This window comes from Eurosta solidaginis, chromosome 4 (genome assembly GCF_040869045.1).
Source record: "Eurosta solidaginis isolate ZX-2024a chromosome 4, ASM4086904v1, whole genome shotgun sequence".
Lineage (NCBI taxonomy): Eukaryota > Metazoa > Arthropoda > Insecta > Diptera > Tephritidae > Eurosta > Eurosta solidaginis.
In genome coordinates, this window is record NC_090322.1 from 138,440,603 (window position 1) to 138,463,103 (window position 22,501).

The following is a 22,501-nucleotide window of genomic DNA, read 5'->3' on the forward strand; positions in this document are numbered from 1 at the left end:
TTCAAATTTGGTGCATTGTGTGAGTTGTGATATATTAATACGAGCCGTACCCGTGCGCTTCTTGCGTAACCAATCTAAAAGTCTCTTATCAAATATCAACATAAATCAGCTGTTCTATCAATCAATTAAAACTTACAGCTTGCGCTGCCATCTGGCGTATGAGAGCAACTGCCGGTAATGCAGTGCAAATATTCACAATAGTGCCATACTACATATAGATTTCTTTGTGTGCTCACAATCGTTTATTTTTAGCAAATTATTTTAATAAAATATAGCTAAACAAAAGCACTATGACCAAAATTGCCCAAACATCGCTAATAGCCCGAATCTCCATCTTTACAACCAAAACTTTATTTATAGATTTGGTTTCCAAATAAGAGCGAAAAAGGGACCCATACATAAAAACAGCAGTTAGAAATAATATATATGATTCTCACAGTCAGCTCTATGAGCAATGTCGAGCCGAGACCTACCTAGATTACGACACTATGTTACAGAAAGCTACTTTTTTTTTGTAATTATTTATATTATTAATTATAAGTCATATAATACATGGGTTCATACCTGTATATGCAGATTCTATGACATTACCACTGGTAGTTTTTATATTTTGGGGTTTGAAATTTAAAAAAGAGAACTGGTCCTGCAAATGGGTGTATATGTTTGGGCAACCATATCGTTCTATAAATATATGATTTCTATAGCGTAGCCCAGGTTGTAGTTCCAAAAATCCGCACATGATAATCACTTTCCTTCGAAAAACAGATCTTCCGATAAGATCACACTCTTTGATTGATGATGAACGTGACAAATTCTTCAAGAGCGATTATTTGAGGGCGTGTTTGAGCCACGGCAGCACGCCTGGCATTGCCGTATTAACCATCGTCGCAAGGCATGGAGTCAATCGTATATGCCATGGGTGCTAAACTAAGCCTCCAAGTAACGGCACTCACTGCAGTGAAAAGAATTTTGTACATACGCACAACCGACTTCAAATTGCTGTTGTGAAAGGTGACATCTACCGTTATTGTTTTTGTGTATACTGCTTTGCCGGCACGTTGATTCGAAAATTGTTGTTAAGATAATAAGATAATGCAAAGATGGGGATAACGTCTTGCGGGAATCTTACCTGACTGAGCCAAGATATGGACAAATATGTCTATTTTCCAATAGAAACCGAAAGCGGATCGAAATTGGAACCGAACCGAAGCTGGTCCGAAACTGGAAACAACAACAAAATGGAGGCCGTGATCGAAATCGTAACAAAAGCAAGTTCAAAACCGAGACCGAGCCCCATAACTGCAACCGCAACCGGACCGAAGTAGGAATCGAAACCGAATTCGGACCTAAACCGAAACCCGGACTAATGCCGAGCCGGAACAAAATTCGTAAGCGGATTTTGAACAAAACCCGGAATCCGTACCGAAACCGAACAGAATTTCCAAACCTGCAAACAAATCGAAAGTGAAACCGAAACGGGAAACTGGGGCTGAGTACGAAACTGAACTGTAATCGAATGCATTAACTATACCGGAATTGATAACTCGAAACCAAAGTGTTAATTAGAACCGATTTCTCACTAGAACATGAAATCAAAATCTCAATCAAAACCAAAGACCTCATTTCACGGGGCAAGAAAGGTGACTAAACGCTTGACTTTTCATTATATTTCCACCCGTCAGTTGTCGTGAGAAAACGATAACTGACACACTTTCTTCCGGTGTAGTCAGTATACGAATTGACTCTTTTCACCAAGTCGCTTGATTACGAAATCGTTTAGATATGCCAAATTTATTTTTTGTAAACTTTAATAATGCAAAAGTTTATATTACTCTTAATATTACATTGATGAGATGAAAACAAAATCGAGTAGTTATGCATCTAATCTTTCAAAAACTGAGAAAAGTGTGGCGATCTAGCACACTTAGCCGCAGCACTAAACTTAAAATATTCAACAGCAACGTGAAGTCGGTGCTACTATACGGCGCTGAAACGTGGAAAGTGACGGAACTCATCAGCAGTAAACTACAGGTGTTCGTAAACAAATGCTTGACCACAATGTGCCTTATATTCTGGCCCAACAATATTTCATATGAAGATCTCTTAAGACTGACGAACATTGAGCTGATTCAAACAACCATAAAGAGAAGAAAATTACAATGGATCGGCCATATACTAAGAAAAAGCGAATCATGTATAGCAAAAAGTGCGCTTGACTGGAACCCACAAGGAACCCGGCGGAGGGGACGACCCCGGACGACATGGATTAGAACTGTTCACGCCGAATGTCGGTCGGAAGGATCGTGGAGAGAGGTCAAGAGACTAGCCCATAACAGAACTCGGTGGAGAGAACTCGTTTTTGCCATATGCTCCTAAAGGAGCGATATCTGTTTTTGTAATTTACTTAACAGAAATGTCAAAGATAGGTATCAAGGAAATAAAAAAAAAAATGCGTCTAATCTAGAAAATAACGCAATTTCTCGGGGATATAAAGATTATTAAGAAATTTTTGTAACATAGTGTCGAATATCCACGTGATAGCACTACGTCTTTGTGAATTATGAAGTCCCTTAAACGTCATAATTACGTACCCAGCTCGTCGCACTACACCGCCAACCTCCTAGTTCAGTAAAAAATCAACCCAGCTCAGCTCGAAAATAAAAATTTGTGGGCATTCACCAGTTCGCCTGCTTGCTAACTACTCGTTCAAAGAACACCTCGTTAATTTAATTCGTTTGTTTTTCCGCTCGTTCGATCGTTGGTTTTTACGTCTTTCGTTTGAATATGGTTTGAGCGAAATTTAACAACAATAACTTTTGACTACAAAAGAGTATTTGTTAATCTTTGCGTTATTACAATACTAATATTATTAAATGTTTATTGTTTTTGTTTTTTTTTCTTTAAATTAATTTATGTAATAATATTTCAACCATGTTGTCCCTCCTTCTGTATATACCCGCACACTCATTAAACATATACATACATACATACATTCACCTGTACATAAGACCTTTCACTTTTACTGTACGTTCGAGATAGTTTTTGTGCGTACTCGTTTTAACTGTTATAGATTTTTTGTAACGAGTATGCAATTTATAAAAAAATTTTTATTTTATACAATTGCTATAATCGGCGAACTTTTTTGGATGCATGCATTTATAAACTATTTCCGTTACATACGCTTCAGCGGTATTCGCTACTCGCTGTATAATTTTTGAAATTCTGTTTTTAATCATCCTCGTACATACACATTTGTAAATATTGTATTCCCAACTATTCGCTTTTTTTTATTGCATGCGACTTTTCTTTCTGCTAAGTATTTTTGTTTCATGCGTTTTTTTTTTTTGGTGTAGCAACTCGAATCGATTTCGACGTGAACTCGCTCTCTGTAACCGTGTTTTTTACGCGTATATGCGTTTGAGCTTAAATTTTGTATAATACAATTGGCGCACGACTATCCGAGTTATCTCTTAATAACAAAGCCCCACAAAAAAATAAAGTGGGATGTTCAACGGAGGAGACAGGTCAATTCTTATGGATTTTTGGTCGCTGAACACGAATCCGTTTTCAGAATTCAAAAGTTAGGTCTTGTTTTTTTTTTTCTAACCTCAAAAAACTCCCTTTTTCGAGTTTTTGAGACATAGGAACAATTCACGAGTTCAATCTCGTAACTTAATACAATAATGACCTGACAATGACAATGATACCCAATGCGCGCGGTACTAATAATTAGTTAATTTTTTAGTTAATACTATAAACAAATAATATCTCGCTCCAGAAGATGCTAGGGTGACTAGCGAAACGTCGAGCTGCGACAGTGAAGTAAAATTGTTTGTTGTACTTAACTCCAATAAATGACCTAGGATATTGATCACTCAACCCTCAACATATATCAAAACGTTATTTGTGACTCAAACTAACTAATCCTAACCTACGTTAGGTTAGGTTAGGTTGAAGTGGCTGCCTCCGCTGTCCAAGCGGAGACTCACGTAATCCATTGTGGCTCGTTGTGCTACCACGCGGGGGCCCCTATTTCCTATTTCCCTACTTCCGAAGAATGTTTAAACCCCAGTGAGGCTAAACCAGCGCGTGATGAAACGCACGATGTCGTTTGTGTTTGCAGATTCAAGCTCCGCAAGACACCCAAAGCAGTGTCTGTGGAGGCATCGGTACCTGGTTTTTGACAGTGCGGGGCAGTGGCACAGATAGTGCTCTACGCTTTCTGTCTCCTCCTCGACCCTACAGCTGCGGCAGGAGTCATTTGTCTGTAGGTCCATATAGGCACCATGAGTGCTCATGAGATAGTGGCCTGTAAGAAGGCCCACTAGTGGACTTATAGAGATACGGTTTAATAGTATCACCGATTGCGATCTTTTTTCATCCAGCTTAGGCCAGATTTGCATGGATATTCTACATGTAGGTTCCATGGCCCATCTGGCGTTTGCTTGATCCGCGAATAGAGATCGTAGACAGTGTTTAGGGGAGGGATGGCCCAACCAGCAGAGGTTATTGTTGGCAGGTTGGTGCCTTTCCTAGCTAGCTCATCCGCAGCGCAGTTTCCTGAGATGTCACAGTGGCCAGGAACCCATATTATGCTCACGTTGCAATTATCAGCTAGTTTTTTGAGGGTTTCTCCTAACCTAAAAACGGTAAAATTCGATCAAAAATACCGTGGAATTTTGTTCTTAAATGGTGCGGGCTTAAAACTTGGTCAGAAAAATCCAAGAAAAAAATAGTTAACTTTTGAATTCTGACAACGGATTCGTGTTCAGCTACCAAAAATCCATAAGAATTTACCTGTTTCCACCGTCAAAACACACGGTCAACATCGCTGCTGTACTTCATAGTGATAGATCGGCGAATTAGAATCACTAAACAAGTGCAAACCATTATTAGATTAGTGATATATAATATTCGATTATAAAAAGCTCTACTTTAAAGAAAGTGGTGTAGGACTCTTGATAACAAACAACTTATTTTAAGGTACAAATAGGTTTAAATATAAAATTTAAAAACCTTTTTAAACTACTAAAAAAAAAAAATTTATAAAAGTCGCTGCCTCCCATTCCTACCTGTGTTTTTTTGTTAAATGCCTAATGCACCATAATTGTTGTCCTCGCAGCAGCCGTGTGTCCGTGGACTAAAAACCAAACTTTCTGCAACTGTGGCGCCGCTTGCCCGCCTAATTTCAGGTTGGCGTTCCGTACTTATCGTTTTTAAAGGCATTTTGTTGTTCCTGCGTCCAGGTCCCGCTTTTATGCTTTCAGTATGGTTTCTCGGAAGTTACTGCTTTGCTGCCACTCTTCAGTATTTTTGCTGTAACATTATTGACAGTGATTTGGCCGACACTTTCCTCAAGTATTTGTCGATTCTGGGTCCATCGCGAGCATTTAAAGAATGTGTGTTCAGCATCGTCTTCGTCAGCAACGCCGTAAACGCATTTAAGATATTGCGGTTTTTTTTATCCTGTGCAAATATTTTGTGAAGTACTTGTCCCCAGAGAGCATTTTGGTAACAAAGTAATTTACCTCGCCAAAGCTTCTGGTGCTCCATACTTCAAAATATGTTATTAGTTTGGCCGTCCGTCTGCCTCGTTGTTCATTTTCTCACCGTTCTTGCCACAACCTTAAAGTTTCTTCCCCGCTTTTATACTATAGATTTGCATGCGCTCTTGATCCGTCTGCTTTTTTGTTTACTATAATCTCCCTTTTTCCAGCTCTAAGCGGTCGTTGGGGATTAAAACGCTATTTACTTGTACAGTGCGATAGGCTGAGGCTGCTCTCAAGGCTGCTGTTCGCTGTACAACTGTTAGAAGCTTACAACGATTCTTCTTACGAAATGTGTTTGCCCACAGCTAGGAATCATACAGTGACGTGGATAGGGTGATGTCCATCAGCAGTTTTTTTTCGCTTTCTGTTGGTCCTCCGATGTTTTCCATCAGCCTGCTTAGCAACGATGCCTGTTTAGATGTCTTCTCAGTCGCATGTTGAATATGCGTTCAATATGTTAGTCGGGAGTCTAACCTTACTCCTAAATATTTGACTACCTTGTTTGATATTATTTTTCCTGAGAAGGTTTCAAAGATAGCTTCACTGCAGCAATGTCTTCTGCGTATTCAAATAAGGACGAATCATCAGGCATTTCAAGATTGAAAATTTTATCGTAACTGGCGTTTCATAAGTCCCAGAAACATAAGGCTGCGATCACTAAGGTGGTTGCTGATGACGCGCTGTTGGTAGCATGGTGTGAGAAATCGCTGCCCTTAGGCGGCCAGCATGTCTGCCGTCCTCCCGCTGTTGAAAGCGTTTCTTACGTCTAAGGCTGCAAGGGAACCACTAGCTTGGTTTTAGCACTATCTCGCTATGCTATTTCTATGCTTATAATCTTCAAGTGCGCCTAAAGGGCATTTTCCGGGTCTGAACCCATGCAGCCTCATCCTGCTTGTTCAACGGCGTCTGCGATACGTGGTTTCAGGAGCCTTTCAAAAAGTTTTCCGGCAGTGTCGAGCATGCATAGCAGTAGGTATGTTGATGGCGAGTTCGGAATATCGGCCGTTATGCATGCTACCTGTTTGGCCGACTTGTGTTGATATCCAATAAATTTGAAACCATATTCAAAAAATTACAATAAAACTAATAAAATTGTCGCATGTTAAAATAAATAAAATGTTGATAAAATAAATAAATTATATATATGACTAACAAATTGTTTATAGAAAAAAAAATTACTTAAAGGTGTATAAAACATTATAAAAGTTTTTTTTGGAGAATCATCTAAACTCCTGCTCAAAGTATATCTGCTACATTAATTTTAATCATAGATATATGTATATTTGTACATATGCCCAAACATAAATATATATATGACTAACAATAATTTTGTCCTATTTATTAAAACTAAAAAACATAAATTAATAGATAAGTATTTTTTTTTTTACTAATGCATGGCTTCATATTTTATTCTCTTTTTTGATATATTTTTGTCTCATCCAATTGCTTCCAACCAACGCAAAACTAAAAAAACTGAAAATGTTTGCAAAAAAAACAAACGATAAATACACACAAACATTTAATGCGTAAAATACCCACCTATACAGAGCAAGAAGCAACATCGACCACTGAGAAGACGGAGACGCAGGAAAAGGATGGCGCTGTTGTAACAACTACAACTAAAGGTAATTTTTTTTTTTTATTATTAATACAAAACATATGTTTTAAAATGTTTATTTCATTTCTTTTGTGTGTACTTTTTCCACCTTTAAAGTTACAACGCGTACCGTTTCTGGTTCTGGCAGTTCTGCAACAAAGTCAGTTTCACCGTTTGCGAAATTCCGCCAGTTAGATAAACAAAGCTCACAACAATCGCCAAAGTAAGAAAATTCTTGATCTATTTATTTTTAAAAATAATTATTTTATATAGCTTGTGCATATTACTCGGCTTATATTCAGTACCCTCTATCAACAACACCCAAACTATTCAGAAGAGCAAAAAAAAAAAAAAAAAACAAGAGTGTAACCGAACATTACATACTCAGTTGAGAGATATGGTGACAACATAAGGGAAAACCATGTAGGAAAATGAACCGAGGGTAACCCTGGAATGTGTTTGTATGACATGTGTATCGAATGAAAGGCATTAAAGATTATTTTATGACGGAGTTGGCCATAAATCTATAGGTGGACGCCATTTAGGGATATCGCCATAAAGGTTGATCAGGGTTGACTCTAGAATTTGTTTATACGATATGGGTATCAAATGAAACGTGTTAATGAGTATTTTAAAAGGGAGTGATCCTTAGTTCCATAGGTGGACGCCGTTTCGAGATATCGCCATAAAGGTGAGGGGTGACCCTAGAATTTGTTTGTAAGATATGGGTATCAAATGAAAGGTGTTAATGAGTATTTTAAAAAGGAGTAGGCCTTAGTTCTATAGGTGGACGCCTTTTCGAGATATCGCCATAAAGGTGGGCCAGGGGTCACTCTAGAATGCGTTTGTATGATATGGGTATCAAATGAAAGGTGTTAATGAGTATTTTAAAATGGCGTGGGACTTAGTTCTATAGGTGGGAGCCTTTACGAGATCACGCCATGAAGGTGGACCAGGGGTGACTCTAGACTTTGTTTGTATGATATGGGTATCAAATGAAAGGTGTTAATGAGTATTTTAAAATGGCGTGGGGCTTAGTTCTATAGGTGGACGCCTTTTCGAGATATCGCGATAAAGGTGGACCAGGGGTGACTCTAGAATGTGTTTGTACGATATGGGTATCAAACGAAAGGTGTAAATGAGTATTTTAAAAGGGAGTGGGCCTTAGTTCTATAGGTGGACGCCTTTTCGAGATATCGCCATAATAGTGGACCAGGGGTGACTCTAGACTTTGTTTGTACGATATGGGTATCAAATTAAAGGTATTAATGAGGGTTTTAAAAGAGAGTGGTGGTAGTTGTATATGTGCAGGCGTTTTCCAGATATCGACCAAAATGTGGACCAGGGTGACCCAGAACATCATCTGTTGGATACCGCTAATTTATTTATATATGTAATACCACGAACAGTATTACTGCCAAGATTCCAAGGGCTTTTGATTTCGCCCTGCAGAACTTTTTCATCTTCTTCTACTTAATATGGTAGGTGTCACACCCTTTTACAAAGTTTTTTTCTAAAGTTATATTTTGCGTCGATAAACTAATCCAATTACCATGTTTCATCCCTTTTTTCGTATTTGGTATAGAATTATGGCATTTTTTTCATTTTTCCAATTTTTCGATATCGAAAAAGTGGGCGTGGTCATAGTCGGATTTCGGCCATTTTTTATACCAATACAAAGTGAGTTTGGATAAGTTCGTGAACTGAGTTTAGTAAATATATATCGATTTTTGCTCAAGTTATCATGTTAACGGCCGAGCGGAAGTACATACGGTCGACTGTGTATAAAAACTGGGCGTGGCTTCAACCGATTCCGCCCTTTTTCACAGAAAACAGTTATCGTCCTAGAATCTGAGCCCCTACCAAATTTCACAAGGATTGCTAAATTTTTGTTAGACTTATGGCATTAAAAGTATCCTAGACAAATTAAATGAAAAAGGGCGGAGCCACGCCCATTTTGAAATTTTCTTTTATTTTTGTATTTTGTTGCACCATATCATTACTGGAGTTGAATGTTGACATAATTTACTTATATGCTGTAAAGATATTAAATTTTTTGTTAAAATTTTACTTATCGAAAAATTTTCGATATCGAAATAGTGAGCGTGGTTATAGTCCGATATAATTCATTTTAAATAGCGATCTGAGATGGGTACTCAGGAACCTAAATACCAAATTTCATCAAGTTTCCTCAAAATTTACTCAAGTTATCGTGTCAACGGACGGACGGACGGACCGACGGACATTAATTTTCTTTTCGATCCTGATGATTTCGATATATGGAAGTCTATATCTATCTCGATTCCTTTATACCTGTACAACCAACCGTTATGCAATCAAAGTTAATATACTCTGTGAGCTCTGCTCAACTGAGTATAAAAAAAAGGTTTTGTAAAGTGCTAGGAATATGAAGTACCGCTAAAAAAAATTATTTTAATAATTGTTTTCCTAAAATATAGCTAAACCACCAAAATTGCCCAAAGCTCGCTAATAGCCCGTATCTCCATCTTTACAACCAAAACTTTATTTATAGATTTGGATTCCAAATAAGAGCGAAAAAGGGACCCGTACATAAAAACAGCAATAGAATTAATAAATATTGTAACGAATTTGCTGCAAATCCTCTTATTTGCAATCCTCTGCTAAGTTCGAATCACTAAACTGTTGAATAAATAACTCCAATTTGTAATAATGCAAAATGGCCTTTATTAAAGTACTTCACAATAACAAACTGTGCAACGAATAGCTTGCTTAATAACCACACTGATTGGTAGCTCAATGAAACTCTACTATTCAAAATAACACTGCTATTGCTCGCTAGATATCGTCTTAATCAAACTGCTTGACAACTCAAATCAAACTGAATTACTTTTTACTTGCCTGCCCCGCTTTTATAGTTTACGCTGCATACTTCTAGGCTCTTTGATTTCCAGAAGTTACTAGTTAGTTTCGGCTACAAAATCGCCAGCCACAACTACGTGCACAAATTATTGCTCTCTCTTGTGACAACTCAGATAAGATATATGCATGTGTTTGTGCATTGCCGCTCCGCTGCTCGTATACGTACATATGTGTAGACGCAATTATTTATTCGTTTATGTAGATACATAATGATTGAATTATTGATGTGAATGTTTGTAGTTTACAGTCTCTCGCGCATACATAGGCGTATAAGTAAATGCATCTGTGTGTGACATCTTTCGGCTGCCTTATATATGTGTATACATGATTTGATTATTGACGTAAATACTGCTTATCGTGGCCTTGGCATCGCCTTAGTGATGGTATAACTTAGTGATGTTAATATCCGTGACAATATGATGATATTATTTATAGAGCGGGGAAAAGGGTTAATACCCAAATGGTATATACCCGATAAACTGGTTATATAGATGGATAAAAATGGGAAAATTCCCAAATATTTTCCCAAAGAAGAGTAAATATTATCTTTTGGAAAATAGGGGAACAAACACACATTGTATTTAATTTTTTATTATTATGAAAAACTGTCGTAATAAAATATTAATATTTGCTCCAAACATGTTTTGATACATATCAATATTTAATAAATTTTAGTCTTCTGATTCCTACATTTCCCACTTATTTTGGTCTCTTTTCGGATTCTTTAATTATGAGCGCCATGAGCATGTTTGAGGGGTACCTTTCCTCGTGTTCCATTGATACATGAACCAGATACGGATAGAGATTTAACATGCAAATGCAACAACAATGGATCACATTGTTGTTGCATTTGCATGTTAAATCTCTATCCGTATCTGGTTCATATTCCATTGGAACAACAGGTTTTTTGCGTAAATATGTGTACTAGGGTGGGTCGATATGTATGGACGAAAGTTAACCGATATCGCGCCATAGATTTTTCGATAGGATTTGGGCTCAGGAAAAAAAGTTCCACTACGCATTCATTTTTTTTTACTTTTTTTTGACTTTGATTGTTAAGGTTTTTTTCATGACCTACTAAAAAAATATGTGTATATAAAAATATTTTTTTTTTTCAAAAAACTTGTATCGCCAACGTTTTTAACGGGCATTTTTGGGTCGGACAGGGTATACATGAAAATTTTACAATGAAATGAAATTTTTTAGTAGGTCATGAAAAAAACCTCAAAAATCAGTCGAAAAAAGTAAAAAAAATGAAATTTCGCAAGCTGGAAAATTATTTTTTTGGGTATGCGTAGTGGAACTTTTTTTCCTGAGCCCAAATCCTATCGAAAAATCGATGGCTCTATATCGGTTAATAAATCGACCCAGTCTAATGTGTACCCTTTAAACATTCTCGAAGCGTTCACAATTCTGGAGTTCAATGTGGTTCCGAAATATGTATGTTAAAAATATAAGCCTCAGCAAGTTTATCACCTAAGAGTATTTTATGACTCCAATTAAAATATTAAAATTAGTAAACTAAGCAGCCCCAGAAATTCAGAAATTTTTCTGCGACAAATTATTTTTAAATAAAAATTTAATTCAATTAATACCAATTTCATTTCTATCTTATACTCATGGGAATTTTATTATGACCATTTTCTCCTTTATGTTTTCCGCTTCGCATATGGGTCAAACATTTTTCCTAAAAGCCTTGAAATAGTGTTATTAAAGAACACAAAACTAGCAGTATACGAGGCCAATAAGGCTCAAAAATTATATTGGAAAGAGACCTGTATAGGATTCATATTAGAGGCAAAATTAGAGCTGCTATGAGCCAGCTAGGAGTCATATCGTATTCACTTCAGCTCTTAAATGAGTTCATAATGAGTGCAAACAATGAAAAATTTGGACTCCTTTCGGACTAATTGTTGACTACGAATGTTTGTTGGGTTGTTTGTTAAAATAAAAACGAAATTTTTTTAATTTCAAATGACGTATAAATTTAACTGCTGAATTGCAATTGCATATAATGGTAAATACGCGGTACAATCGCATCTCTAATCTTGAGGCTTTCGCAATAGATGGTAAGGTGCTAGAGCTCTATACCAAAGGCCAGTATGTCGGATTTCATGGCAGGTATCATTTAGAATTTTAATGGCGGAGGAATGGACAGACGGATATGGCCTAATAAAAACCTTTTTCGACAATGATAACGTTTATATATATACTGTAAACTCTCTGCTGGTGTGGGTAAGCTACGGTCAACCGTTAGTCAGGATCTACTATAAGAATGAGTAAAGGAAATTTTACAAAGACTACGAAATCGTTTACTTCCGTAAACCTACGAACATACGAAACTTCCAGAAATGCCATAATACTTGGTTTTCATTAGGTCAAAATGACTCCCATCAAAAACTGCCCTAAGCTGACGCGTTGGTCAGTTGTCGAAGTTTTCTACTACAAATCGTAAAAGTAATCCGTTCTGAATTTTAAATTTGGGAGCGCCAAAGCTCTGCTGTTATTGGAGAACAAACCATTAATATGTATGTAATTGTCTCATGAATTTCACATATGAAAGAAGAGTCAAAGATCAATTTCCCAGAAAAAAATCATTTTCGTTAAAAACGCTGATGGAGGTTATTGAATATAAGCCGAAGGAATAGTATAAAATTTCAAAAATATTTATTTACATTTGTTGAAAATATATGTACATATGTATGTATGTAATTTTCATAATGAAGATAATGGAATTCGTTTAACAAGTTATGGAACGATTTCTGTCAAATGAAGTGCATCAGACATGGAAAATTCGGTCCTCAGACACTCTGGAATTGAAAAATACTCCAGATTTTTTAAACAAATTGAGTTTGCAGTCGAGTTTTTGGCGTTCAACTAAAACTACACATATGAAAAATGATGGTTGAAAGTTAAAAAATCGACTCAAGAAAAAAACCTTAAAGAATTTTCCTTCATCAGATTTTTGAATTTCCCTTTTGATCACTTAAGTTTAAGAGAACATTAAGCATTGTGAATTCATACAAGTGACGCTTGTCTGAAAAATTATTCGCAATAGTAAACAGCCTGGATCACCTGTTAAATCGCTTTTCGATTACTTAAATCATTTGCTCAACAGAGTTTGCTCAACAATTTTTGCAAACGACTTATATATGGCATTTTTTTGCATATTTTAGAATGTTTGCTTAACTGGCTGCTTATATATATATATTCTCTATTAACAAGATTTTAATGGTGAATATTAATATGTAGTCAGTTTTTATATAGACAAATCTAAAAGAAAAGTTGATTTGAAACACAAATGGGAAAATCATGACAATTCAATTTATTTACCGCGAGCAACCAAACAATGTTTCGTGACAGCCATGCTCCCTGTCAACTTATTTGACAGGTAGGTATGACAATGGAGGAATATAAAGATTCTTCACTTGTAGGAATTCACAATGACATGAGCTTAATAAAAAGTTCAATTCTAGAGTAGAAATTAAATTTATAGCAAGTGTTCGGTGATGGTAAAACTAGCTTAAATTAAAAGTTTATTATAATTATTTGTCACAAGGTGTTGGCTCATAAATATGTAGTTTTTAAATTTAATATTTAAACACAAAGGGAGTCAGCATTCAAATCCACTAATACGAATATTCACTATAAGTATTATACTATAATATATATATATTTTTTTCAAATTCGGACAAAAATTGTACTGTAAACAGACACCACCGAATGTCATTGGGCTAGTTTCTCCAACTTTACTTAACCATCTTAATATTGATTTAGGTAAATTAAGCTACAACTTAAACTGAATATAAACCTTGTTGGAGGAACCGACCAATGGTCTCTTTCTTTTTAAAACAGACTACACTTTTTTTCAATAAACACAATATTATTTAGAGCTTTGAATTCTGAATAAAATTCCTATATTCTCAAAACTCCGCTAATCTTCTTTACAAATATAACATTTACCTTTTTGTAGTCTAGTCACTTGTGTAATTATATAATTGGCCCACTGTGTGCAACAAAAAGAATTGTATACCTAAACCAGTTTAATAATTGAAAAAAAAAAAAAACACAATAGTAGAACTAATTTTTGCAAAAAATAAATTTCAATTGCTACAATGTTGCTTTAAAACCAATAAACCCTTTGTTCAGATCACCGCCAACACCCACCACTCCCGGGGCCAAAGTCTCACCTGGTTCTGGTTCTGCACGTATATTCCAATTTACTGATCCGGCATTAAATGCACGCGCTGCCACTGCCAAGGAACAACTTCTGCAGTGGTGCCAATCGAAAACTCAGGAATATGAGGTATCTTTTTAATTACACAGAAACATCAAATTAAACCACTGTACCTAGCAAGCAAACAAAATTATAGCAGCAAAATGTTTCTCGCTATGCGCTCTTTTTAACTGTAAACTACGCTGAACCAAAAGACAACACACATACGCTTCCCAAGGCAGTCGGTTCTATGTACCGGAGCGACTCGGGATTTTTCCCGACCAAGGACTGTCATTTCAGTGTGACCCCATCTAATTTGTTTCGTCCCTCCCACAAATTGTCATCCTCCCAGCAGCTCCTTGCAGCAGGACTGCTCCATATTCTCTTACTCCGGGAAGGCATCGAATCCAATCCGGGTCCGTCTCCTGACCCCGGTCCTGAGAAATGGTTTTGCTGCATCTGCCGGAAAAGAATCTTTTTAGGACGGTCATACTCTGTTCAGTGTGTCTCGTGCTAGGGATGGTTGCATCGGACAGGTTGTTCTGGGCTTGATCCCAAAACCCGACGTCCAAGTAACTTTTATAAATCTTTTGTGGCTCCTTGCTGTTCACGCCCAAGGGCGTCCCGTAGTCTACGTCTAAGCGCCCCCCACTACCTTGCAGCGCTGCTCAGCAAGCCACAACAAGTACCCGCTGCTGCCCGCGCCCCACGGCGCCAACAACTCAAACAGCTGCTACCACTCATAACTACAATCTTCGTTGTAGAGTCGGAAGCAATGCTGAGCAGCAGCCCCTGCCCCCGTCTTCTCCCCCCTCTTTTCCGACAGCAATCGTGTAGGTCAGGGAAACATACTCTTAGTCCCTACCTCCGTTTGCACCGTTTGCCAGCACAGAATATATATGTTTGCGACATCCGCCCAATGCAGCTCCTGCCTTGGGTGGTGCCACTTCCCTAGATGTTCTGGTCTCCGTGACGGCAACCCCCGACGGGTTTCATCGCGCCATGCTTCCAGGCCGCAAACCCAAATCATCCGGGTACCCCAATGCTTGCCCAAGGACGCCCAGTCCTAGGGCCACAATAGCAATTGCGTCCTGGCCTCCCCTAACCCAGGCGTAGTCACCCGTCACTTACCCCCAGAGTGGCGACGTCTCCCCTTATGTACTTCAGAATTCTGCAGTTAAACTGTAATGGACTAACTGGGAAGATTACGGAGATAGTCGATTTCATGAAGCGGCACAACATCCGCATTGCTGCGATTCAAGAGACTAAACTCACAGCAAGATCTGCATTGCAGACCTGCTCTGGGTATAACGTCCACAGGAAAGACCGCGAAAGCGGAAATGGAGGCGGTCTCGCGTTTATCATACACCACTCTGTGCAATATTGTATATTTGATCCTGGCATCGACCGCAGGGACAATGTCTTAGAACGTCAAGGCCTATCTGTCCGGTCAGGCGATGCAAACCTAGAAATCATCAACATCTACATCCCTCCTGCCACCTGTTGCCCCAGTGGATACCGCCCTAATATCAGGGCCTTACTCACTGGCAACAATCGCATTATCTTAGGCGATTTCAATGCCCATCATGATCTATGGCATTCAAACTTGCGGGCGGACAGTAGGGGTGAGATGTTGGCGGATCAAATAGAAGAAACGACGTTCTGCACAATAAACGGAGACGCCCCGACACGTATGGTAGGAAGCTGTCACAGCTCGCCAGATATCTCAATCGTGAGCGCAGAACTCGTAAACTGCGTCAACTGGCAGCCGATGGTAACATTGGCATCCGACCACCTGCCCATACTTATTTCGCTCGAGCGTAACGCCGACTTCACCGTCACTGAAAAACGCACTTTCATAAACTTCACAAAAGGAAAGTGGGAAGAATATAAATCCTTTACAGACAGCCGCCTAGCTGCCCTCCCTATCACGACTGATGCCCGCCAAGGGGAGCGTGCCTTCCGTAAGGTCATTAAATCCGCCTCGGCACATTTCATTCCCGCCGGGAGAATTCCCGAAATCCGGCCCCACTTCCCGGCGGAGGCCGCAAACTTAGCGAGAGAACGTGACCTTATAAGACAGCTTGACCCAGGCGACCCCCAAATAAGGGATATAAACCAACGCATCAGATTGCTTGTAGATGAACACAAGCGGGCGAAATGGGAGGAGCACCTAAGAGGTTGTAACCTCTCTACCGGTGTGGGTAAACTTTGGTCCACCGTAAAGTCCCTATCGAATCCGACTAAGCACAAAGACAAAGTTTCCATCGCCTTTGGCGACAAAGTGCTGTCGGACGCGAAAAAATGCGCGAGCGCTTTTTGCCGACAATATATAATGCATCCTACGGTCGACAAAGATAGACGGAGAGCCAATAGACGCGCACATAAACACAAATTCAGCGCGTCACCAATCACCATCACCGCTAAAGAGGTTGAGGACGCCATTGGTCGTGCTAAACCATCCAAAGCAGTGGGCCCAGACGGCATAGCCATGCCGATGCTTAAAAACCTAGGGAAAGAGGGGTTCAAGTATTTAGCACATGTCTTCAATCTGTCTCTTTCCACCTTTGTCATACCTGAGAAATAGAAAATGGCCAAGGTGGTCCCGCTACTAAAGCCTGGGAAACCAGCTAACATAGGTGAGTCGTATCGTCCGATATCTCTCCTATCGCCAGTGGCAAAGACGCTTGAAGCTATTCTGCTCCCTTATTTCCAAGCAAATTTGCAGCTAGCCCCTCATCAGCATGGCTTCAGAAAACTCCATAGCACTACCACCGCGCTGAATGCCATTAGCACCCAGATAAATTGCGGTTTAAATCAATACCCCCACCATAGAACAGTACTCGTAGCGCTAGACCTATCAAAAGCTTTTGATACGGTCAACCATGGCTCGTTACTGCAGGACCTGGAAGGGTCTACCCTTCCCCCATGTCTTAAAAGGTGGACCGCAAATTATCTGGGTGGTCGGCAGGTATCGGTGCAATTTAGAAACGAAACATCAAAACCAAGGAGAATTAAACAGGGGGTGCCACAGGGTGGTGTCCTATCCCCACTTTTGTTTAATTTCTACATATCTAAGCTACCTTCACCACCGGAAGGAGTCACAATCGTTTCCTACGCCGATGACTGCAGAATAATGGCCACAGGCCCAGGCCCAAAGATCGATGCGCTATGCAATAAAATAAACGGCTACCTCCCTGATCTCTCCAGTTTTTTCGCCTCGCGAAACCTGGCATTATCACCGACTAAATCTTCCGCGACCTTATTTACAACATGGACGCCCCAAATGTCGACCATTTTGAACATCCACGTCGATGGCACTACGCTACCGACTGTCCGACACCCCAAAATCTTGGGTGTGACGTTTGATCAGGATCTACATTTTGGTGAGGACGCAACCGCAATTGTTCCGAGAATTCAGAGCCGTAACAAAATCCTCAAATCCCTCGCTGGCAGTACTTGGGGAAAAGATAAAGAAACGCTCATGCCTACATACAAAGCAATTAGCCAGCCGATTACGTGCTACGAGTCACCCATATGGTCGCCAAGCCTAAAAATCACCCACTGGAAGAAACTACAGGCCTGCCAAAATACTGCTCTCAGAATCGCCACGGGCTGTCTTCTTATGTCCCCAGAACACCATCTGCATAATGAGGCGAGAATACTCCCCATCAGGGAGAGAAATGAGATGCTGACCAAACAGTTCCTGTTGAATACCCAGAAACCTGGGCATCCCAACAGACATCTGATTGATGAACCAGCACCGCCTAGGGGCTTAAGGAGTCATCTCCGTAAGCATTTTGAGGAAATACGGCACCTGAGAACCCAGCCGTATGAAGTGAAAAAACACAAGCAGGTCCTTGGTGAACTCCATAAACAGGCGTCGGACCTTTATGCCGGGAATTGCCCGGTGAATCCAGTACTTAACGAAAATTATCCAAAACTTGCGGAAGAGGAACGCATACTCCCCAGGGAAACGCGTGTCACTCTTGCTCAACTTCGTTCTGGATACTGTAACAGGTTAAACTCTTACCTATCCAGAATCAACCCTGACATACAAAATGTATGCCCCGCTTGCAATGTGTCCCCACATGACACCAACCATCTCTTCAAATGTAATGTGGAACCAACGCCTCTAACACCCCTTTCTTTATGGTCCACCCCTGTTGAAACGGCAAGTTTCCTTGGACTCCCGTTAGAGGATATTGATGACAATTTGTGATCGGTCGCGGCTATTAGGTGGGGCGAGCATTGCTACAACAACAACAACACAATTTTTTTTTAAGTTATAGCAGTGGTGCACTCTAGAGCTTCGCAGAGCTTCGGAAAACTATTCGTCATTCACCTACAAGTGGTGTGAGCGCAGAGATTCAGTAAAGCAAGCAGTCAATCAGTTTTGGCTTGGGCTTCAGTAAACAGTAAACATCTGATCCGTGAATTTTGTGCTCAAACATTCTCCATGCAAACACATGCCACTACAAAAAATTTTTCATATGCATTCGGAGCTCTGCCGGCGTTGAGCAGCACTGAGCTATAGCAAAGACACAAAACTGCTAACAATTGTTTTTGTTTTCAAAGTTCTGTGATTTCGTTTCATTTGAGTTTTCGTTTAAGGCTTATAGAAATATTAAAAATTACTAACTAAAACTACTTTCTTGCTTATTTAATTGGCGCTAAACCGTTTAAACGTTCTTCGCTCTGCTATCTGTCGCCAATTGATCAAGGGAATCTAAATATTTTTTTTAACTGGTCCTTCCAGCGGAGTGGAAGCCGCCCCTTCTCTATTTATATAGGCAGGTTCCGACAAAAATACTTTCTTATCCAGAACGTTAGCTTTCATTCGCACAATATGGAGTAGCAGCTGCGTTTTAATTCACTGAACTATGCTGATATCGGCATAAAGCTCGTACAGCTCATCATTGAATCTTCTTCGGTACTCACCGTCGCCAACGCGTAGAGGTCAATAAATCTTTCTAATACCTTTTTTTCTCAAACACTGCCAGAGTCGCAATATCTGATGCAATGGCGGATCCAGGGGGGGGGAGGGCGATGGGGCGATCTCTGCTAAAATGGATTTGTGTAGAGCCGTGACCATCCCAATTATTACTTCGCATATCACTTCTATTTTCTCCTCAGGCGAATTTCCCCTAAAGCTGTGGAAAGAGGAGTCCCATCAAAAAGTGTATATCAAGTAATCTCTCAAGTGTTTTAAATACGAAAGCCTTAAAGCCTTGGTCAGCTCATTTCCTCTTCTTCACGACTTTGCGATTAAAACCACATTTGTTTGAAAATGGAGGAAGTGCAAGATTTTTAGGACATGGCCCTGCTTGACACACAACAATGCCGCTGGCATGCAGCACCATGTAATCGCCCGGCTCTAAGCACAAAACAGTTTAATATTATCGTTTACCTGATTTTTATTGATATTACGGAAGTATTTAATCTCTAAAAGGGCCGGTAGCCAAATTTGTTCTGGTACAGCAAGGGTAAGATACCACTATAGGCCCAACATTAATCCTATCTTTGGCTTAAGTGTGTGGCTAGAAAAGTAATTTTGGCCCAATGCTTCCAACCTAACCTAGGCTTAAAACTCCACGTTATATTTATATGCCATATTCAGGTATAAGAAAATAACTGCATGTTGTAACGAATTTTGGGGAATTCCGCTTATTCCAAACCTTTTGCTAACGTTCGAATCGCTAAACTATTGAACAAATGACTCCAATATTCAATAATGCAAGATGCTCTTTCTTAGACTACTTTGAGAGTAATTCACAATAACACGTATACTTCACAACCAATAGCGTGCTTAAATCAAAGCTGATTAGTCATGCCTCAGCTTGCGCTGCTTTTATACTCTTGGTTTCCCCGTTCACCCATTTCTCCTAAGGTCTAGTAATTTCGTGAACTTCATGCTTGGTTACCAGTCATATACATGTATATTTGTAGTTTGTAGCCATATGCGTGTGTATATGTGAGTATTACTTCGTCTGATGATTACATGTGTTTGTAAGTATCTCTCCGTTGCCTTGTATGTATGTTGATTGATTTGATTACGTACATACGAGTGGCTGCTTAGTATCTGCTTAGTGATGCTAATATTCGTCACAATATTAAATTTCAACACTATGCGCTTTATGGCCATTGTACGCTAAACATTTAGGCATGACGCGGCTTACATAAAACAAATGCTTCTGCTCTTGTTTCAAACGATTATTTAGTTAATATACATATATAAATAAAATTTTACAATTTGAGTTATATTATTTTTTAAAGCATACCTTGCCTTTCTGGTTGTTGTTGTTTTTAAATAACTTATGTATTTCTTGCAAAATAAATTTATGCATACAGATAAATACTAAAACATATTTTTGTATTTTCAGAACATCAAAATAACTAACTTTAGTGCCAGCTGGTCAGATGGTTTAGCGTTTTGTGCCCTAATACATCATTTCTTACCAGACGCCTTCGATTATAGTAAATTAACATCAAAAAGCCGAAGACATAATTTTGAATTAGCTTTCACAGTGGCCGAGTAAGTATTCATTTTTTTATTAGTACTTTAAGAAAAAGGGGTCACATCGGTTATTTGGTCAAGAAGTAAAAACCTGGAAGAAGTGCAGCTTAAGTGTCCTAAAAACAATTCCCCACCAGGCTTTTTTCTACTACAAAAGTGAAAATTCCTATAAAATCTTTAGCAACATGCTGCATCGACATGTTGCAACTTCCTGAGGCCTTTGGAAAACAAGTGAATAAGTCGTAGAAGGAGAAACGGTGGAATCAGCCTGTGTGAGACCCAGAGACGCGGAAAGGGGCGTGGGGGTCTCTCTGGCTGTCATAAAATTCAATAACTGTAGGATTCGAAACCAAAGAATTTTTTTGATTTGTATATTGATATGTATGTATATAGACGGTAACCCTACCATTTTATTAATTTTTACTCTTCTCTTTTTTTTCTATATTGCAGCGAGAAAGCTGGCATAGCGCCACTACTCGATGTCGAGGATATGGTAGAAATGTCACGACCCGATTGGAAATGTGTCTTCATTTATGTGCAAAGCATTTATCGTCGCTTCCGTAACTGTCAATAAAATTTGGAATTAAACTAAGAGAATAAATTAAAATACTTATTCAAATAAATATCGGCGACATCACCAACTATGATATATACTAATCTCCAATTGCCAAGCAAATAAATTTTACAAATGATTTTTTTTTTTATTAAAGTATAAAATTATATTTTTTACTATATATACTAATTAATGCTGGAAAAAAGTTGTATTTCAATTTGGCACATCAGTAGATTAAGTGAAAAGTGTTTTTTAACTTAAAAAAAGTTTTAACTTTTCGATAACAGTAAATCGATATTATTGTATATATACAATTATTTGTTTTAAACTTTGACGAATTTAGTTGACACATATATATTTGTAATTTATATATGGCGCAAAGAAATGAAAATATTTCTATTGCAAAATTATTGTTGTTGGTGCAAGATTAAAATTGTAAGGTAACTACTCACACTTTATATTATTTTATTAAATTGAATCAAGTGAAAAACATGTAATACTTAAAAAAAAGATATATCAAATGATATTATTGATCATATTTTTTAGTATACGGATAATAATTGAATACGCGTTGTTGTAATTCATATAAAATCACTCAATAAATTACTAACAATATTTACCACAATTAATAAAAATACATATTTAAACGATGTTTTTTTGTTTTTCAGTTAAAAACTCTTCAATTTATAAGTGATTACATAACATACATACATAAACATATATACAATAAATATAAATAACTAAAAGTGCTTCATTAACGATTTTTTTTTTTTTTTTTTTTGTCAAATAAAACCAAAAATAATTTTTTTTTTTTTAATTTTTATATTTTCATTATTCGATCAATGTCAGTTAATTTTTGTATTCTGTAGCTAAATTATTGCCGTTATAAATATTAATAGATGTTATAAAACATTAAATTAAAAACAAAAATAGTTACGTATAAAAATTTCTTTTTTTAATTCACTTTTTTATTTTTATAAATTTTTTTTTTAATTAAAATGACTCCTATTTCAATTTGTACTAATTGTTGCTGTGAAAATATAAGAATTAACTTTTTTATGCTTCAGAAAAGTATTGCGTTTTCTTTTTTAAAGTTTTTGAAATTACAGTAAGTTAAAAGATGTTAAATTATTGCTCAACTGTTTGTGGCAGGATTTGAAATTACCAT

The 22,501-nt window shown here is 38.1% G+C and overlaps 1 protein-coding gene across 1 annotated transcript in view; it reads left to right on the forward strand.

Moving 5' to 3' along the window:
* Positions 1 to 22,404, forward strand: part of LOC137250385 (uncharacterized) — a 244,203-nt gene extending 221,799 nt beyond the window's left edge. The window contains exons 15-19 of the mRNA XM_067783058.1: positions 7,097 to 7,174; positions 7,264 to 7,369; positions 14,197 to 14,353; positions 20,647 to 20,798; positions 21,231 to 22,404. Coding sequence (XP_067639159.1) covers positions 7,097 to 7,174; positions 7,264 to 7,369; positions 14,197 to 14,353; positions 20,647 to 20,798; positions 21,231 to 21,354 — 617 coding nt within the window. The 3' untranslated portion in view covers positions 21,355 to 22,404. The remainder of the gene's footprint in view (positions 1 to 7,096; positions 7,175 to 7,263; positions 7,370 to 14,196; positions 14,354 to 20,646; positions 20,799 to 21,230) is intronic.
* The last annotated feature ends 97 nt before the right edge of the window (positions 22,405 to 22,501 follow it).